Source organism: Hyperoodon ampullatus (assembly GCF_949752795.1).
Source record: "Hyperoodon ampullatus genome assembly, chromosome: 7".
Classification (NCBI taxonomy): domain Eukaryota; kingdom Metazoa; phylum Chordata; class Mammalia; order Artiodactyla; family Ziphiidae; genus Hyperoodon; species Hyperoodon ampullatus.
Genome location: NC_136920.1, coordinates 103,200,075 through 103,218,673, shown reverse-complemented (window position 1 = coordinate 103,218,673; position 18,599 = coordinate 103,200,075). Strand labels below are relative to the sequence as shown.

The 18,599-nt window shown below is 39.2% G+C and overlaps 1 protein-coding gene across 1 annotated transcript in view; it reads right to left on the bottom strand.

The window, feature by feature from the left end:
• Window positions 1-13,322: 13,322 nt before the first annotated feature.
• ARHGAP20 (Rho GTPase activating protein 20) overlaps window positions 13,323-18,599 on the bottom strand; it is a gene marked incomplete at both ends in the record, with an annotated part of 145,195 nt that continues 139,918 nt past the window's right edge. Inside the window, 3 exons of the mRNA XM_079708326.1 lie at window positions 13,323-15,172; window positions 16,242-16,356; window positions 17,547-17,736. Coding sequence (XP_079564452.1) covers window positions 13,323-15,172; window positions 16,242-16,356; window positions 17,547-17,736 — 2,155 coding nt within the window. The remainder of the gene's footprint in view (window positions 15,173-16,241; window positions 16,357-17,546; window positions 17,737-18,599) is intronic.

The window sequence follows — 18,599 nt, the reverse complement described above, 5'->3', positions numbered from 1 at the left end:
CACTTTCTTCTGGCCTCCATAGTTTCAGATGATAATTTAAGTTGGTGTTCCCCTATAGGTAAGGTGTTGTTTACTGCTTTCAACAGTTTTTCATCATTAGTCTTCAACCATTTAATTGTGATGTGTCTTTCTTTGCACTTATCCAGTTTGGGTTTCACTCAGCTTCTTGAATGTGTAGGTTTGTATATTTTATCAAATTTGGGAAGTTTTTAGATATCATTTCTCTGAATACTCTTTCAGCCCCATCCTCTCTCCTTCTGAAACTCTGATGATACAAATGTTGGATCTTTTGTTACTGTTCCACAGGTCTCTGAGGCTCTGTTCATCCTGATTTATTTATTTTAGTCTATTTTCTCTGTTGTTCAGATTGTGTAAATTCTATCTGTCCTCAAGTTCACTGATTCTATCCTCTGTCATCTCCACTCTGCTACTGAGTTTACACAGTGAGTTTTTAAAATCTGTTATTGTATTTTTCAGTTCTACAATTTTCATTTGGCCCTTTTGTGCAACTTCTATTTCTTTGGTAGGACTTTTTTTCATTTGTTTCAAGATAATTTGTATTTATTTGCCCGTTGACACATTTTTAAGATGGCTGCTTTTAAATCATCTTGATGTTGGTGTCAGTTTTCTTTTCTTATTGAAGTTGTGATTTTCCTGGTTCTTGGTATGACAGGTGATTTCCAATTGTATCCCGGACATTTTTTCTGTTATGTTAGGAGACTCTGGGCCCTATTTAAATCTTTTATTTTAGTAGGCAGTCACCTTGTTTAGCTTTAGCACATAGGCCCTGGCCTACCAGGTATTGTAGGCCCATTGATAGTTTTTCAGAGGCTTTGTGGTGCTACTTTGATCTGTTCTCAGCCAGAGAAACCTATTTGTTCTTTGCCCTGAGACTCCCCAGGCTGAGTGCTCTTGTGGTATAGAATCCCTCCCTTCCATGGCTTCTGGCCATCCTAGTGTCTTTGGGTGGTTGGGTGGTGGGGAATCTTATGCCTGCTGGGACAAAGATTCTTCCCAGGCTGAACTTCTTGTTGTGACTTAGTCCTTTCTGTTATTGCCTGGTCACTCCAGTATCTCCCAGTGGGGGAGGGAAGTCTCAGGCCTGGCCACTTAGTGTGGCTCAACTCTCCCTCTTGCTGGTGGGGCCTGGCTTACCCAATGGTGTCAGAAGGACTCGCTCTGAACTGGGAGAGGAATGCATATATCTCTGCTGCCTTCGTTTGCTAGGTTGGAAAAGGCCGGGCCTGGCTTTCCTTCTTCTGTTGGCTGAGGGGAAGGAAAGATGCTCTGTTACTGTGTTTTTTTTCCAGTCCTAGGGTTCTGAACCAATTCACCCATCTTTTGGGTTCTCCTTTGGTTGTCCTTTGCATTGTCTCCAGGATATATAGATGTACTTAAAGAGAAGGAGAAGGGAGACACAAGTCTATACCATTTTGTTTGGACCAACTTTCAGCCCAACTATTTTTGCATTTATCATAGGTTTCTGAATTATTTCTGATACTGAATGATTCTCTTAGAGAGATCTAGCTGAGACACAATAACTTAGCAAAGTTTGTATTGGTCCTCATACATAACTTGTATCTGCTTTATTATGGAAGAGGTATTATCATCGTCCCTATTTTAAGGTGAAAGTGAAAAAAAAGAGCCTGTGTTTAGAATGAGTTTCTAGCTGAATGTACCAAGAACATAGGGCTATTGTGAGCACTAAATGAAATAAAACTAATAATGCTCTGGTTGCCAGTGCATGCAGGCAACAGTGAATGCCCAATGTTACTGTTCCCCTTCTTCTACACAGCCCAAATTTTTCCTTTGTTCTTTAAGGTCCCTGAGGACAGGAACAATCTATCATTTTTTACTTTATCCTGGGGTCTAGAATAGTACCTGGCAATAAAAATTAAACTGGCTGACTAGCATACATATCATTTGTAATATCTCTATCTCTCCCTAGCCATACTCTTTCTCTTTTCTTAATTTTCCTTGAACATTTTGTGACTCGGTGAATTAGATCATCTACAGCTTTCCTTCCCCTCTGTTCATTTGCTGTAAGCTTCAGGCAGTAAGCTTCTCTGTGTGCATGTATTTTGATGATTCTCCGTTTCTCAGTCATCCCATTCTTGGGGCAAAGATATAAAATGACTTCTTTCCTTCTGAAAATTTTAGGCAGTAACCACGAGTCCCTGTGACCTGGTAGAGACAGAGTATTTCTTTTTTATTTTTATTTTTTTTACATCTTTATTGGAATATAATTGTTTTAAACTGGTGTGGCAGTTTCTGCTTTATAACAAAGTGAATCAGTTATACATATACATATGTTCCCATATCTCCTCCCTCTTGCATCTCCTTCCCTCCCACACTCCCTATTCCACCCATCCAGGTGGTCACAAAGCACCGAGCTGATCTCCCTGTGCTATGCAGCTGCTTCCCACTAGCTATCTATTTTATGTTTGGTAGTGTATATATGTCCATGCCACTCTCTCACTTTGTCACAGCTTACCCTTCCGCCTCCCCATAACCTCAAGTCCATTCTCTAGTAGGTCTGTGTCTTTATTCCTATCTTACTCTAGATTTTTCATGACATTTTTTTTTCTTAGATTCCATATATATGTGTTGGCATACAGTATTTGTCTTTCTCCTTCTGACTTACTTCACTCTGTATGAAAGACTCTAGGTCAATCCACCTCATTACAAATAACTCAATTTCGTATTTTTTAATGGCTAATATTCCATTGTATATATGTGCCACATCTTCTTTATCCATTCATCCGATGATGGACACTTAGGTTGTTTCCATCTGCTGGCTATTGTAAATAGAGCTGCAGTGAACATTTTGGTACATGACTCTTTTTGAATTATGGTTTACTCAGGGTATATGCCCAGTAGTAGGATTGCTGGGTCATATGGTAGTTCTATTTGTAGTTTTTAAAGGAACCTCCATACTGTTCTCCATAGAGGCTGTACCAATTCACATTCCCACCAGCAGTGCAAGAGTGTTCCCTTTTTTCCACACCCTCTCCAGCACTTATTGTTTCTAGGTTTTTTTGATGATGGCAATTCTGACTGGTGTGAGATGATATCTCATTGTAGTTTTGATTTGCATTTCTCTAATGATTAATGACGTTGAGCATTCTTTCATGTGTTTGTTGGCAATCTGTATATCTTCTTTGGAGAAATGCCTATTTAAGTTTTCTGCCCATTTTTGGATTGGGTTGTTTGTTTTTTGTTATTGAGCTGCATGAGCTGCTTGTAAATTTTGGAGATTAATCCTTTGTCAGTTGCTTCAATAGCAAATATTTTCTCCCATTCTGAGGGTTGTCTTTGGGTCTTGTTTATGGGTTCTTTGCTGTGAAAATCTTTGAAGCTTCATTAGGTCCCATTTGTTTATCTTAGTTTTGATTTCCATTTCTCTAGGCAGTGGGTCCAAAAGGATCTTGCTGTGATTTATGTCATAGAGTGTTCTGCCTATGTTTTCCTCTAAGATTTTGATAGTTTCTGGCCTTATATTTAGGTCTTTAACCCATTTTGAGTTTATTTTTGTGTATGGTGTTAGGAGGTGTTCTAATCTCATACTTTTACATGTACCTGTCCAGTTTTCCCAACACCACTTATTGAAGAGGATGTCCTTCTCCACTGTACATTCCTGCCTCCTTTATCAAAGATAAGGTGACCATATGTGCGTGGGTTTATCTCTGGGATTTCTATCCTGTTCCATTGATCTATATTTCTGTTTTTGTGCCAGTACCATACTGTCTTGATTACTGTAGCTTTGTAGTATAGTCTGAAGTCTGGGAGCCTGATTCCTCCAGCTCCGTTTTTCCTTATCAATATTGTTTTGGCTATCTGGGGTCTTTTGTGTTTCCATACAAATTGTGAAAGCTTTTGTTCCAGTTCTGTGAAAAAGACAAGTGGTAGTTTGATAGGGATTGCATTGAATCTGTAGATTGCTTTGGGTAGTAGAGTCATTTTCACAATGTTGATTCTTCCAATCCAAGAACATGGTATATCTATCCATCTATTTGTATCATCTTTAATTTCTTTCATCAGTGTCTTATAACTTTCTGCATACAGGTCTTTTGTCTCCTTAGGTAGGTTTATTCCTAGATATTTTATTCTTTTTGTTGCAATGGTAAATGGGAGTGTTTTCTTGATTTCACTTTCAGATTTTTCATCATTAGTGTATAAGAAGGCCAGAGATTTCTGTGCATTAATTTTGTATCCTGCCACTTTATCAAATTCATTGATTAGCTTTAGTAGTCTTCTGGTAGCATCTTTAGGATTCTCTATGTATAGTATCATGTCATCTGCAAACAGTGACAGCTTTACTTCTTCTTTTCCTATTTAGTTTCCTTTTATTTCCTTTTCCTCTCTGATGACTGTGGATAAAACTTCCAGAACTATGTTGAATAAGAGTAGTGAGAGTGGGCAACCTTATCTTGTTCCTGATCTTAGTGGAAATGCTTTCAGTTTTTCACCATTGAGGATGATGTTGGCTCTGGGATTGTCATATATGGCCTTTATTATGTTGAGGAAAGTTCCCTCTATGCCTACTTTCTGCAGGGCTTTAATCATAAATGGGTGTTGCATTTTGTCTAAAGGTTTATCTGCATCTATTAAGATGATCATATGGTTTTTCTCTTTCAATTTGTTAATGTGGTGTATCACGTTGATTGATTTGCGTATATTGAAGAATCCTTGCATTCCTGGAATAAACCCCACTTGATCATGGTGTATGATCCTTTTAATGTGCTGTTGGATTCTGTTTGCTAGTGTTTTGTTGAGGAGTTTTGCATCTATGTTCATCAGTGATATTGGCCTGTAGTTTTGTTTCTTTCTGACATCCTTGTCTGGTTTTGATATCAGGTTGATAATGGCCTCTTAGAATGAGTTTGGGAGTGTTCCTCCCTCTGCTATATTTTGGAAGTGTTTGAGAAGGATGGGTGTTAGCTCTTCTCTAAATGTTTGATAGAATTCGCCTGTGAAGCCATCTGGTCCTGGGCTTCTGTTTGTTGGAAGATTTTTAATCACAGTTTCAATTTCAGTGCTTGTGATTGGTCTGTTCATATTTTCTATTTCTTCCTGATTCAGTCTTGGCAGGTTGTGCATTTCTAAGAATTTGTCCATTTCTTCCAGGTTGTCCATTTTATTGGCATAGAGTTGCTAGTAGTAATCTCTCACGATATTTTGTATTTCTGCAGTGTCCGTTGTTACTTCTCCTTTTTCATTTCTAATTGTATTGAGTCTTCTCCCTTTTTTTCTTGATGAGTCTGACTAATGGTTTATCAATTTTGTTTATCTTCTCAAAGAACCAGCTTTTAGTTTTATTGATCTTTGTTATTGCTTCCTTTATTTGTTTTTCATTTATTTCTGATCCAATTTTTATGATTTCTTTCCTTCAGCGAACTTGGGGTTTTTTTTGTTTTTCTGTCTCTAATTCCTTCAGGTGCAAGGTTAGGTTGTTTATTCGAGATGTTTCCTGTTTCTTAAGGTAGGATTTTATTGCTATAAACTTCCCTCTTAGAACTGCTTTTGCTGCATCCTATAGGTTTTGGATCGTCTTGTCTCCATTGTCATTTATTCCTAGGTATTTTTTGATTTCCACTTTGATTTCTTCTGTGATCACTTTGTTATTAAGTAGTGTATTGTTTAGCCTCCATGTGTTTGTATTTTTTACAGATCTTTTCCTGTAATTGATATCTAGTCTCATAGCATTTGGTCGGAAAAGATACTTGATACAATTTCAATTTTCTTAAATTTACCAAGGCTTGATTTGTTACCCAAGATATGATCTATCCTGTAGAATGGTCCATGAGCATTTGAGAAAAATGTGTATTCTGTTGTTTTTGGATGGAATGTCTGATAAATATCAATTAAGTCCATCTTATTTAATGTATCATTTAAAGCTTGTGTTTCCTTATTTATTTTCATTTTGGATGATCTGTCCATTGGTGAAAGTGGGGTGTTAAATTCCCCTACTATGAATGTGTTACTGTGAATTTCCCGTTTTATGGCTCTTAGTATTTGCCTTATGTATTGAGGTGCACCGATGTTGGGTGCATAAATATTTACAATTTTTATAACTTCTTCTTGCACCGATTCCTTGATCATTGTGTAGTGTCATTCTTTGTCTCTTTAATAATCTTTATTTTAAAGTCTATTTTTTCTGATATGAGAATTGCTACTCCAGCTTTCTGTTGGTTTCCATTTGCATGGAATATCTTTTTCCATCCCCTTACTTTCAATCTGTATGTGTCTCTAGGTCTGAAGTGGGTCTCTTGTAGACAGCATATATATGGGTCTTGTTTTTGTATCCATTCAGCCAGTCTGTGTCTTTTCTTGGGAGCATTTAATCCATTTACATTTTTGGTAATTATCAATATGTATGCTCCTATTCCCATTTTCTAAATTGTTTTGGGTTTGTTATTGTAGTTCTTTTCCTTCTGTTTTGTTTCTTGCCTAGAGAAATTCCTTTAGCATTTGTTGTAAAGTTGGCTTTGTAGTGCTGAGCTCTCTCAGCTTTTGCTTGTCTGTAAGGCTTTTAATTTCTCCATCAAATCTGAATGAGATCCTTGCTGGGTAGAGTATTCTTGGTTGTAGCTTTTTCTCCTTCATCACTTTAAATATGTCCTGCCAGTCCCTTCTTGATTGCAGAGTTTCTGCTGAAAGTTTAGCTGTTAAACTTATGGTGATTCCCTTGTGTGTCATTTGTTGCTTTTCCCTTGATGCTTTTAATATGTTTTCTTCGTATTTAATATTTGACAGTTTGATTAATATGTATCTTGGCGTGTTTCTCCTTGGATTTGTCCTGTATGGGACACTCTGTGCTTCCTGGACTTGATTATTTCTTTTTCCATATTAGGGAAGTTTTCAACTATAATCTCTTCAAATATTTTCTGAGTACCTTTCTTTTTCTCTTCTTCTTTTGGAACTCCTATAATTTGAATGTTGGTGCGTTTAATGTTGTCCCAGAGGTCTCTCAGACTGTACTCAGTTCTTTTCATTCTTTTCTCTTTATTCTGCTCTGCAGTAGTTATTTCCACTAATTTATCTTCCTGGTCACTTATCCGTTCTTCTGCCTCAGTTATTCTGCTATTGATCCCATCTAGAGTATTTTTCATTTCATTTATTGTGTTGTGCATCATTGCTTTTTTCATTATTAGTTCTTCTAGGTCCTTGTTAAATGTTCCTTGAAGTTTCTCTATTCTATTTCCAAGATTTTGGATCATTTTTACTGTCATTATTCTGAATTCTTTTTCAGGCAGACTGCCTATTTTCTCTTCATTTGTTAGGTCTGGTTGGTTTTTGTCTTGCTCCTTCAACTGCTGTTTGTTTTTCTGTCTTCTCATTTTGCTTATCTTACTGTGTTTGGGGTCTCCTTTTTACAGGCTGCAGGTTCGTAGTTCCTGTTGTTTTTGATGTCTGTCCCCAGTGGCTAAGTTTGCTTCAGTGGGCTGTGTAGGCTTCCTGGTGGAGGGGACTAGTGCCTGTGTTCTGGTGCATGAGGCTCCATCTTGTCTTTCTGGTGGGCAGGTCCACGTCTGGTGGTGTGTTTTGGGGTGTCTTTGGGCTTAGTATGATTTTAGGCAGCCTCTCTGCTAATGGGTGGCGTTGTGTTCCTGTCTTGCTAGTTGTTTGGCATAGGGTGCCCAGCACTGTTGCTTGTTGGTCGTTGGGTGAAGCTGTGTGCTGGTGTTGAGATGGAGATCTCTGGGAGATTTTTGCCATTTGATATTATGTTGAGCTGGGAGGTCTCTTGTGGACCCGTGTCCTGAAGTTGGCTCTCCCACCTCAGAGGCACAGCACTGAGTCCTGCATGCAGCTCTAAGAGTCTTTCATCCACATGGCTCAGAATAAAAGGGAGAAAAAGTAGAAAGAAAGAAAGAAAGAAGGAAAGAAAGAAAAAGTAGAAAGAAAGAAAGAAAGAAGGAAAAGAGAAAGAAAGAGGGTAAAATAAAATAAAGTAAGATAAAATATAATAAAGTTATTAAAATAAAAAATAATTTTTAAGAAAAAAATTTTAAATTAAAAAAGAACAAAAAACAACAACAAAAACGGATAGAGAACCCTTGGATAAATGGTGAAAACAAAGCTATACAGACAAAATCTCACACAGAAGCATACACATACACACTCACAAAAAGAGGAAAAGTGAAAAAAAATCATAAATCTTGTTCTCAAAGTCCACCTCCTCAATTTGGGATGATTCATTGTCTATTCAAGTATTTCACAGATGCAGGGTAAATCAAGTTGATTGTGGAGATTTAATCTGCTGCTCCTGAGGCTGCTGGGAGAGATTTCCCTTTCTCTTCTTTGTTCGCACAGCTCCCAGGGCTCAGCTTTGGATTTGGCCCTGCCTCTGCGTGTAGGTCACCGGCGGCTGTCTGTTCTTCTCTCAGACAGGACGGGGTTAAAGGAGCAGCTGACTCGGGGGCTCTGGCTCACTCAGGCTGGGGGGAGAGAGGGGTCCAGATGCGGGGTGAGCCTGCGGCAGCAAAGGCTGGTGGGACGTTGCACCAGCCTGAGGCACGCCGTGCGTTCTCCTGGGAAAGTTGTCCCTGAATCCCAGTACCCTGGCAGTGGCAGGCTGCATAGGCTCCCCAGAAGGGAGGTGTGGATAGTGACCTGTGCTCGCACACAAGCTTCTTGGTGTCGGCAGCAGCAGCCTTAGTGTATCATGCCCGTCTCCGGGGTCCACGCTGTTAGCTGTGGCTTGCACCCGTCTCTGGAGTTCCTTTAAAGAGCGCTCCTAATACCCTCTCCTCATGCACCAGGAAACAAAGAGGGAAAAAAAAGTCTCTTGCCTCTTCAGCAGGTCCAGACTTTTCCCAGAATCCCTCCTGGCTAGCTGTGGTGCACTAACCCCTTCAGACTGTGTTCTCGCGCCAGTCCTCTCCTTGCCATCCGACAGATTCCCAAGCCTCAGCTCCCAGCCCCTGCCCACCTTGGTGGGTGAGCAGACAAGCCTCTCGGGCTGGTGAGTCCCGGTCGGCACCAATCCTCTGTGCAGGAATCTCTCTGCTTTGCCCTCCGCACCCCTCTTGCTGCGCTCTCTTCCACGGCTCTGAAGCTTCCCCCCTCTGTCACCTGCAGTCTCCACCCACAGGGGACCTTTCTAGTGTGTGGAAACCTTTCCTCCTTCATAGCTCCCTTCCACTGGTGCAGGTCCCGTCCCTATTCTTTTGTCTCTGTTTATTCTTTTTTCTTTTGCTCTACCCAGGTACATGGGGAATTTCTTGCCTTTTGGGGGATCTGAGGTCTTCTGCCAGCGTTCAGTAGGTGTTCTGTAGGAGCTGGTCCACGTGTAGATGTATTTTTGATGTATCTGTGGGGAGGAAGGTGATCTCTGCGTCTTACTCTTCCGCCATCTTCCCCCTCTCCTCCAGAATATTTATTTACAGCATCCATTTTGCTGGCCCAGAGTAATGGGCCTACCTCACAAGTACAGGTTTTTAGCTAATTTATTCACTGGCAGATCAAGAGGCTGTAAGATGTTCTAAATTTAATTCCAAGTTACTGTAATCTAAAAATTAAAGCTAGATGAATTAAAACAACTAGCACTTAAATCTTAATGTCTCCCAAACCCACATCTTCTATTGTCATATAAAATCAAACTCCTGAAAACATATTTACTTTGCCTTAAGAAATTAAATAGGTTAGAAAAACACTTTGAAGTATCTACAAATGCACATGCCCTCTGACATTGCACAATGAGAACACACACTGTACAAATTAAGAAACAATATACATCTATTACCACCCTGTGCATATTTCTTTGGGACTTGGAAACAAAATTTTCCAAATTATACCTCAGAGCCTTCTTCCAATTCTACCACATATCTGACATTATACAGAGCTAAAGTTTACTTAGTTCCCCTTTTTAAAAATAATACAAATGAAGGATTTATACTCATAGGTGGCTTAGGAACAGAGTAGACTCATACTTGGGGTAGAAAGCACAGAACTCAAGAGTTCTCTTCCTTTCAGCAGGAAACTTAGCTTATGAGATATCCTTGTAACCAGACTAGATATTAAAGAACTTAACATTTTACCCAGCTTTATTATTCATTTTTTTCTTTGTGTTGAAATAAACAGTTTGCAAAGACTTCCTCTCAAGTCATTAAAACATGACCAGGTAGGAAAAGATCAGTTAAACACTTACTACCATAATTTAGATTAAGATACATAATATTCTTATTTTCAAAGACAAAATATGCCAGTGGTTCAAGGATACATTAGATCCTTTCAATTCGATGCCATGCCATGAAAAGTAGAAAAACACAAAGTGAGATAATTTATTGAATCCAACGTTTTTAGTAGATTAAGCTTCTTCTTTAAAAGCAAAAATCATCTTTGTATTTTGCTCAGAGCAAACCATTTTTTTTCTGGACTAAGGTAATATATTTTTTTGAATCTGCTTGAAATGGTGCTTAAACTTACATAGGGTGAACTTCCATGAACTTTGAGAAGGCAAAGATGCAGCAGTCATAGGAAATGAGAATATTTGATAAGTTTACATGACTTCATAAGTACTGATGTCTTGTAGTATGTGGATCCAGACATCTTGGGATGTCTGGACGTGTCTGGAGTCAACTGGATAGTCTGGTCAGAATGGTTCAAATTTAGACAAGAAAATCTCATACAATCAATTAAACTGAGTTGATGGTTCTCTGATATGAGAATATAGACTTAATACGTATCTGATTCTAGGAGAACAGTGTAAATATAATATCTAAGAAAAATGAAGACTTTGTGTCTGAAGCATAACTTGTTTGGTAAACAGTAAGATTAGAAAACTATAAAAGAAAAAAAACCCTCTTTTTCTAGAGAGACTGACCATGGCCTATGACTAAAAGCTCAAAGTTCCAATTCAACATTAATTACATTTTATGAAATTTCCAATGTTAGGCAGAAATTGGGCTCATTAGCTAAAACGAGTCTACAAAGGGCAATATTGCTCTGGTGGGACTGTTAACTCTGAAGAATGGTGTTTTATTTAATAGACAAAATGGACTTCATACATATCCATTATCAGTGCCTTTAAAACCAAACAACTTTAAAATTTAGCAGCAGTTTCTGCAAGTACAAAAATACACATTTATTACATAACATATGGTAGTAAAATTTGTCAAGATATATTATACAAACTCAAAAGGATTTTAGATAAAGCATTGGTCTAATATATTATAGATTGACAGAGTATAATAAAATGACATGTAGTCTGTCTTCAAATCATACAATATAATACTTTACAGCAATATTAACTATTCACATTAAATGTTACAGGAGTATCTAAGGGAACACAGAGAGTAGGAATGGTTATTGAAGAACCTCAGCATCTATTTTCTTCTATGCTTCAAACTGAGTGGATGATTTCCTATCCATCAATATGAAAGCAAAAAGGATAGAACTATTATTTTGTTAAGTAGAGAAGCAATTTCTTCTGGAAAGACACTCCAAGCTATAAGAGCTTCATTCACATCTTGTGGTTCTGCAGTAGTATGCCCTAAGGGTGAGGGGAATCCCTGTTGCCTTTATATATTATACCACAAAAGATGCCTATGGACACTTAGGAGTCTAAATATAGGAGTGGTTAGTTATAAGGTAAAATCTACTTCACATCTGTGACTGAGATGGCCAGTGTCATAAAGGAGCTCTTTGGAGAGAGTTCTGAAAGTTAATTATAATGCTTAGGACAAACAGGGCCCTATCCCCTAGAGGTAGGTAGCACCTATAGCTAATACTGAAAGGACTTCTTCTATCTTACAGAAAACATTATTTCCTTTTCTATAACTGGAAAATGCAACCTTTAGGACAACAGTGAAAGAACATTTTGACATGAAAGTTTCTGGCTGACTGAGAAAAATAATTTGGAATAAGCGAATTTGTGGGAGGAAGGTCCATCTGATACTGAACTAAAGAAACCAAATGGGTTCTAAGCAACTTCTTATAAGTAAGTATTTAAAATGAAGGAAGATGCACATCCATTTCTGATTCTTCCCCTTCACACTGGCTGGCAAGGCCAAATTATCCATGGAAATAATCCAGGAGAGGTACTGGTCTAAACTTTAAGGCAAGAGAGAGGAGAAATGCCCATGGATATGAAATAAACCAATGGGGTATAAACCATGAATCATTTAGGACAAAGAATATGTAAAAACTGCTGGAGGTAAGAAAATCCAAAGCCGATGACTGTCTGAAAGAAGGCCTGACAGCCACTCTTATGGCTCCTCTTTTCTGTGACTCTTTATAACCTGCCAACCTCAAAACTGTTCTCAAATGCCAAGTGACAATCAGAAAAGGGATGATTTACCAGTAATTTTTTCTGGCTGACTAATCTAAGAGGTAAGGAGCAGAAAAACATTTCAGCAAAGAGGAGCCATGCTTTGATCACATGTTGGCAATAACAATCATGTAATAGTGAAAGGACTGCTGTGGCAGTTTTTTCCTCCACACTAAGACAGCAAACACAGTCAGAAGGTCATCGTATAACAGGAAAAATGCATTTCTGGAGAATGTTTCTAGCTCAGGCACCTTTCAAGGACACTGAAATGAGCAACCATCTCCTTCTTTCTCCTCACAGTTCTGTGTCCTGGAACCTCTGCGGAGCAATGAAACACTAATGGAAAAACACAACCAACACAACCAAAAAAACCAAAACAAACAAACAAAAACTATTATATCATGGTACTCATGGCTTTTGAATCACTGTAGTTTTCTTCCTCTCTACCTGCATCAATGGGCTAATACCTGAAATGATGTTGTGAGGACATGTGACTGACTATAAGATGTCACAGAAATGGCCACTGGTTCAGATTTGGGGAAAAGTTTCAAATAATTTCCTTTATTATTGAACTTGTTTTCCTTCTGTAGCTTTGATTAGTGGTATTTTTCTTGCTTACTTATTAAACACATTCCATGGAACGTGGATGGTTTCTTTGCACCCTTCCCTCTCTCTCTACAGTTCCTATTCTTCACTTTTGACATCCTGGCTTTCTCAGGTTACTAATTTCATCATACATGGCATGTTTCCTCTACAGAAGATGCTTTCTCTAGCCCTCTGCTCGTAGCTCTTAAAACGCATGACAGAATCAAACCATGCTCTAATAAGGAAAAGCCTCCCAAACACTTAGGTGACAAAATTTTTTAGTCTAAACTTTTTGCCAAATAGTCTCAATAAAGAGAATTCTTTTGTTGTCCTAAGTATTAGCAATGATTGTCCTTATGCTACCCATCCCAGGTATTTTACACAAAGAGGTCATAATAATTATTATCTTTATATCATGATTAGCCCAGTTTCTGTTCTTGTAGACATCAGATTCTTATTGCGGTTAAATGTCTTTGGTCAAATGTCTGTCCTCAACATCACAAACCACTGTAGGCCCTGAGTCTGGGCTGCACACGTGATCCACAGTCAAAGAGCTGGGTGAGGATCTTCCATGAGGCAGAGTACCAGAACACTGCCCACTAATCTCTCCTTCCTTGGGTGACTTCATACAAAGCCCGAGTCTGTCTTCCACTAGGCTGACTGGAGAGCTACAGTGTTTCTCTGAGTCCTGGCTGGGGTAAGAACTATACCACCGGGCTGTTTGCACAGCTCCAAGTCCTTCAGCCGCCCTTCGGGGCGTGTCTTTCTGTCTCTCATGCAGTGCGTTGGCTTCTGGAACACCAGAAGCATGTGGAGGAGGCTCCGTGTGTCCTTTTAGAGAACCTATTTTATTTTCCTCTGGTCTGGGTGCCCTTGCCTTCTTTTTGAGGGACCAGTTTTTCAAACTGGCTACTCCATTTCTCAACCATGTGCTGGGGTGAAGAGTTACAGAATGCATTTGTGAATGCCACTCTACACTGTCCTTTTTTGTATAAGCCAGGCGGCCGCTGGCCTGCCCTGATGAGGGACCAGGAATTCCAGAAATGAGGCTGGAACTGCTAAAGTCAGAAGAAAGCTCTTCCTGTTTTCTTTGAGCCTGAAAAGTGCAATCTATTGGAGAGGAAGTTTCAGTGGGTGTAAACACAGAGTGTTCAGAAATCTGAGAAAAAGCACTGTCTTGGGAGCTCACTGATGAGCCAGATGGAGAAGTGCCTGGGGAGGACAAGCTGGAATAGCTAGTCCTTGAGCAAATGTTTAATCTTGGGGGTAAAACCTTATCAGTGTTTTGGTTTGTGGCACTAGTCTTGCCCACCTCAATCCCCATGACCAAACTCTGATTAATAAGCTTTTGCCCCTCCATTTGCAAAGACTTGTGCCGCTTGAGATAATCTTCCTCTCCATGCAAGAGACTGGTTTCATAGCTGGCTTTATGTTGTTTCTTTGAATGAATCCCCCTGAGATAGGTCAGTTTGCAGTGTTGGTCATCAATGTTGGGCTCTGAGCATCGCCGGTGCCTCCTTGAACTCTTGAGGGCATCTGTTGTGTGTGGTGGGGAGTACCCAGATGTATCTGTATCAAAGGTCTGGCTCCTGGGATGATCACATGAGGACATGTGACTATAAGATGCCATGGAAATAGCTACTGGTTTGGATTTAGGAAAAAGTTTTACATGATTTCCTTCATTATCAGACAAGCTTTTTTTCTTAACATTTTTATTAGTGGCATTTTTCTTGACATCAGTGCCTATGAATAAACTCTTTTTAAAACATGTCTTACCCTCTTCCTGGAGGGGCTGATTCTGATTCAGATGGCTCTCATCTTTTTTCGAGAGAATTGCATCACAGCTGGACTTGCGTAGCTTTTTCTGATAAAACTCCCTGAGATAGGAAAGCTTTGAATCTAGATAGTCGTAGCTGGGCTCTGAGCAGCGCCGGTGTCGCCTCAAGCTTTTTGGAGCATCTGCTGCAGTTGTGGACAGGTGGCTGGGTGTGCTCATGCCAGAGGGGGCCCTGGCATGATCCTGCAGGGGGTCCTTTGTGTACACTGCAATGTTCACTGGCTTGGATTCAAGAGGCTGCTCCATTTGAATGTCTTCATCTTTAGAATGGTCTAAGTCAAAGTCGCTCAGGGTTAAAAGACCTTCTACCTCAGGCTGGTCGAGGTCGTAGTCACTGAGGGTTAACACGGAGTCCATGCTTCTGCTACCCTGACCAAGTTTCTTTACCAAGTCACTACACGGGGCGTCAACATCCTCATTCAGCTCATTCTCCAAGCTGTCATAGGAGGAGTCATTCAGTTGGAAGCAAGAGATATCTGTTGAAAAAGCGAATCATGATTATTGTTTTTACTTACCCAACTGTGATGATGTTTAGCTTAATTCTGTTTTCATGCAGATTGTTCAAATTCGTACTCTAAAGCAAGAAAGGATCTTTCACAATCTTCCCAGTTGTAAGTGCAGAATTAAAAATAAACTGTTGGGGTACACTAGATTTACCTCTGTTCCTGAAGAAATGGGCTTTCCTTAAGTAAGATTTCCTCCAAGCAATGAGGAGATACCAAGAAACAGTTAAAAATATAAAGGAATTAATGCCAGATATACCCAGGTTCTGAAGAAGACTCTTGTCTTTTAAGTGGATTAGCTGGTGGATATACATAATTAACTCTAGTCTCAGAGATACCATTTACTAATCCTAACAATTTCTATTTGACAAAGTTTTTTTTACTATCCTTTATTTAATCTTTAATACGACAATCACAGTTAGATATTATGGTCATCCATATTTATAAACGAAGATAATGATTTTCAGTGGCATAGAATAATTGGCCAAAGGTAACATAACTAGTAATTGGTGGTACAGGAATTCATAATCTGGAACGTTGAACGTCTTTACCCCTAACACACCCTGGCCTGCCCCATGGTGCTAGTTGTTTTTAAAGTGTTTTTGCAGTGCACTAGAATTCTGAGAAGTCTCAGGGACCTCTAGGAGGAAGGTGAGGAGCAAAAAAACCAGGGCTGCCTCTACTGCCTCTGGGCCTTCTACTCCAGTTTCAACCACAGCAGCTGTGTTATTCATACTGGGGTTCCTTGTAAAGTTTTATTTAAAGAAAGGTTAAAAACATCATACCATATAACGCTGCCACTAACAACTTCTTGGAGTTTGGGACCTTGTCTTATACATTTCTTAACCCTACCACAGTGTTAACATACTCTGACCTATTAGCAGGCCTTCTAAGGAAGGATCAGAAGTCCTAGGCCCACTAACCCAGGTGAGAGGCCCCCTTCAACTGAGCTGCTGTGGGCTCCAGGATAACCACTGTCCCAGCTGATCTTCACAGATGTGTGTCTGTTTCCCACAAAAAACAATCCAATTTTTCACAATACCTGAGGCATTCTCTCTAGTATCACATCTCACTGAAACCTCTCCCAAGAGGGAAGTGATTTCTTCTCCAAATATCCGACAGCAATTTTCAATCAGAAATTGTATGAGAAGAGAAACCTGTACAAAAAAGGGACAAAAATGAACTGCTACTTCTCATATAGCATATCTAGAAATCACATTTCATATATGAATCCTGATTCTAACAAAAAATGCAAAAGTATCCTGAGAAAAATTCATGGCTGCTTTAAAAGTATACAATACAGTTTCCTCTAACAAACTTGATACTTTCAAGAGTAGTTTGAGCATAGAAATTAACTGTAATCAGTGGACTATAGTTATTATTTGTTATTATGTGTGACCTTGGCTTAATGCTAACATTTTTATGCCAATAGTTCTCTCTTTAAAATTAGAGTAATTTTAAGTATTCTCTATAGGGCATTTGGGGTGAAGAAATATACCTTCTCATTAAAATTCATGAAGCATCATTAGACGAACACTTATAAAATGCATTCTTATGTAAAAGGCAGGTGTCATAAGCGTGGGAAGTGGGTAGGTATCCTCTGCGAAGTCATTGTGAAGGAGAGAGACAGCTGGAGAGAAAACTTGCATTTTGCCAGACTAGTCTCTTCCTATGCATTTCCTTCCCTTAGGCTCCTTAACTGGAGGTGCTTGGGGGAAGAGGTAAGATTTTACTAGGGAGCTTTGTGCCTCCATGGGATACACTGGAACCTTTACATAGTTTTCTTGCTCCAATAGCTGAGGCAAAGGAACAGGCAGAATGTTGGGAGCAAGGGGAACCGATGCCCCCACCCCTGTACTAACCATCAGGCCCTACACGAGTGTGATTTCAAGTAACTACTGTATGAACTATGTCAATATTATCAACACCTCCATTTTTTAGATGAGGAAACTGTGGATCAATGTAACTAATTTTGCCCAAGATTGTACATCTGGCAAGTGGTAGGGCTGAGGATCCAACCCTGACCTGTCAAATTCCAAAGTCCTTATTTTTTTTAAAATCATATCAACTGATTTCTTATCACTCTATGGTTTAAGTCAGTCAGTCATAGTTGGTTTTCCTCCTGAAAGGGAAAAAGGAAGTAATCCAACTGCTATCACATTTTTTGCTCAAGAAATCACCTTTCTACAGTCTACCAGGATAGGATAAAACACTCAATGAACTCAAATTTTATAAGGGTATGTACTGAAGTTATTTAAGAAAATATCTTTCAGAATTAATACCCTGAATGTTAGGTTCAAAATGGGGACTTGGTCCCTCACAGCATAAAAATGAAAAACTTCATTACCTTTTTTGTAAATTCGCTTTCTAGTTCTGGGCTGGAGGAGGTAGGAGGCCAAAGAATGCTTGGAGCGATGCACACTGCTAAATTAAATGCAGTCATCTGATTGGATGAGGAATGTTGCTCAATGTTGTATAATACCCCAAAAAGATACCTTAGGAGAATAACATTGGCTCTTGGAAGCTGGTCTAATAGCCTAAAGACAGAAAAATGCACTCTTTAAGCAAACATTTCATAGAAAACTTGTATAGCCAGGCAGCCCTTGCTTTTCACAGTTGAGATGTATGGGAAAGTGTGTAAACATGGTACATGCAAAGTGAGGACTGCCTGTACATAGGAGAGAAAGTGAGCACTGGAGATTTATTTATTTATTTTGTACACTGCCTTCACAATCCAATGAAAATGTGAAAGAATGCAGAAAAATGGTTCATAAAAAAATGCTGCCTGAAATATTTACCTGAAACTGGTACAATGTGTCTTATGCAAATCCTGTAACATTCCAGAATATTCTCAACCAAAACCCCAAAAAACTTTCTGATGAAATTAAAGTTATATTTAATATGCTCCTTTACTTCCAAGTAGCAACACAAGGATTCTGTCTCTTGGTAAAAACCCAAACTTCAGCTACGAAGACTCCCAGGTCCATTCTGAGAGCTTATGCTCTGCTCCCACGGCTTCCGAGGTCAGTTTTGTCTCACATCTCTTTATCTCACTGGTGTTACTTTCACACATAAGTCATCCTTACGATAGTATTTCTCCTACTGTTCCTATTTTGTAATTGATAAGGGATTTTATTTTATTTTTTTTTATTTATTTATTTTTTTTTTTACTTATTTTATTTTATTTTATTTTTTTAATTAGTTTCTGCTTTATAACAAAGTGAATCAGTCATACATATACATCTGTTCCCACATCCCTTCCCTCATGCATCTCCCTCCCTCCCACCCTCCCTATCCCACCCCTCCAGGCGGTCACAAAGCACCGAGCTGATCTCCCTGTGCTCTGCCGCTGCTTCCCGCTATCTATCTACCTTACGTTTGGTAGTGTATATATGTCCAT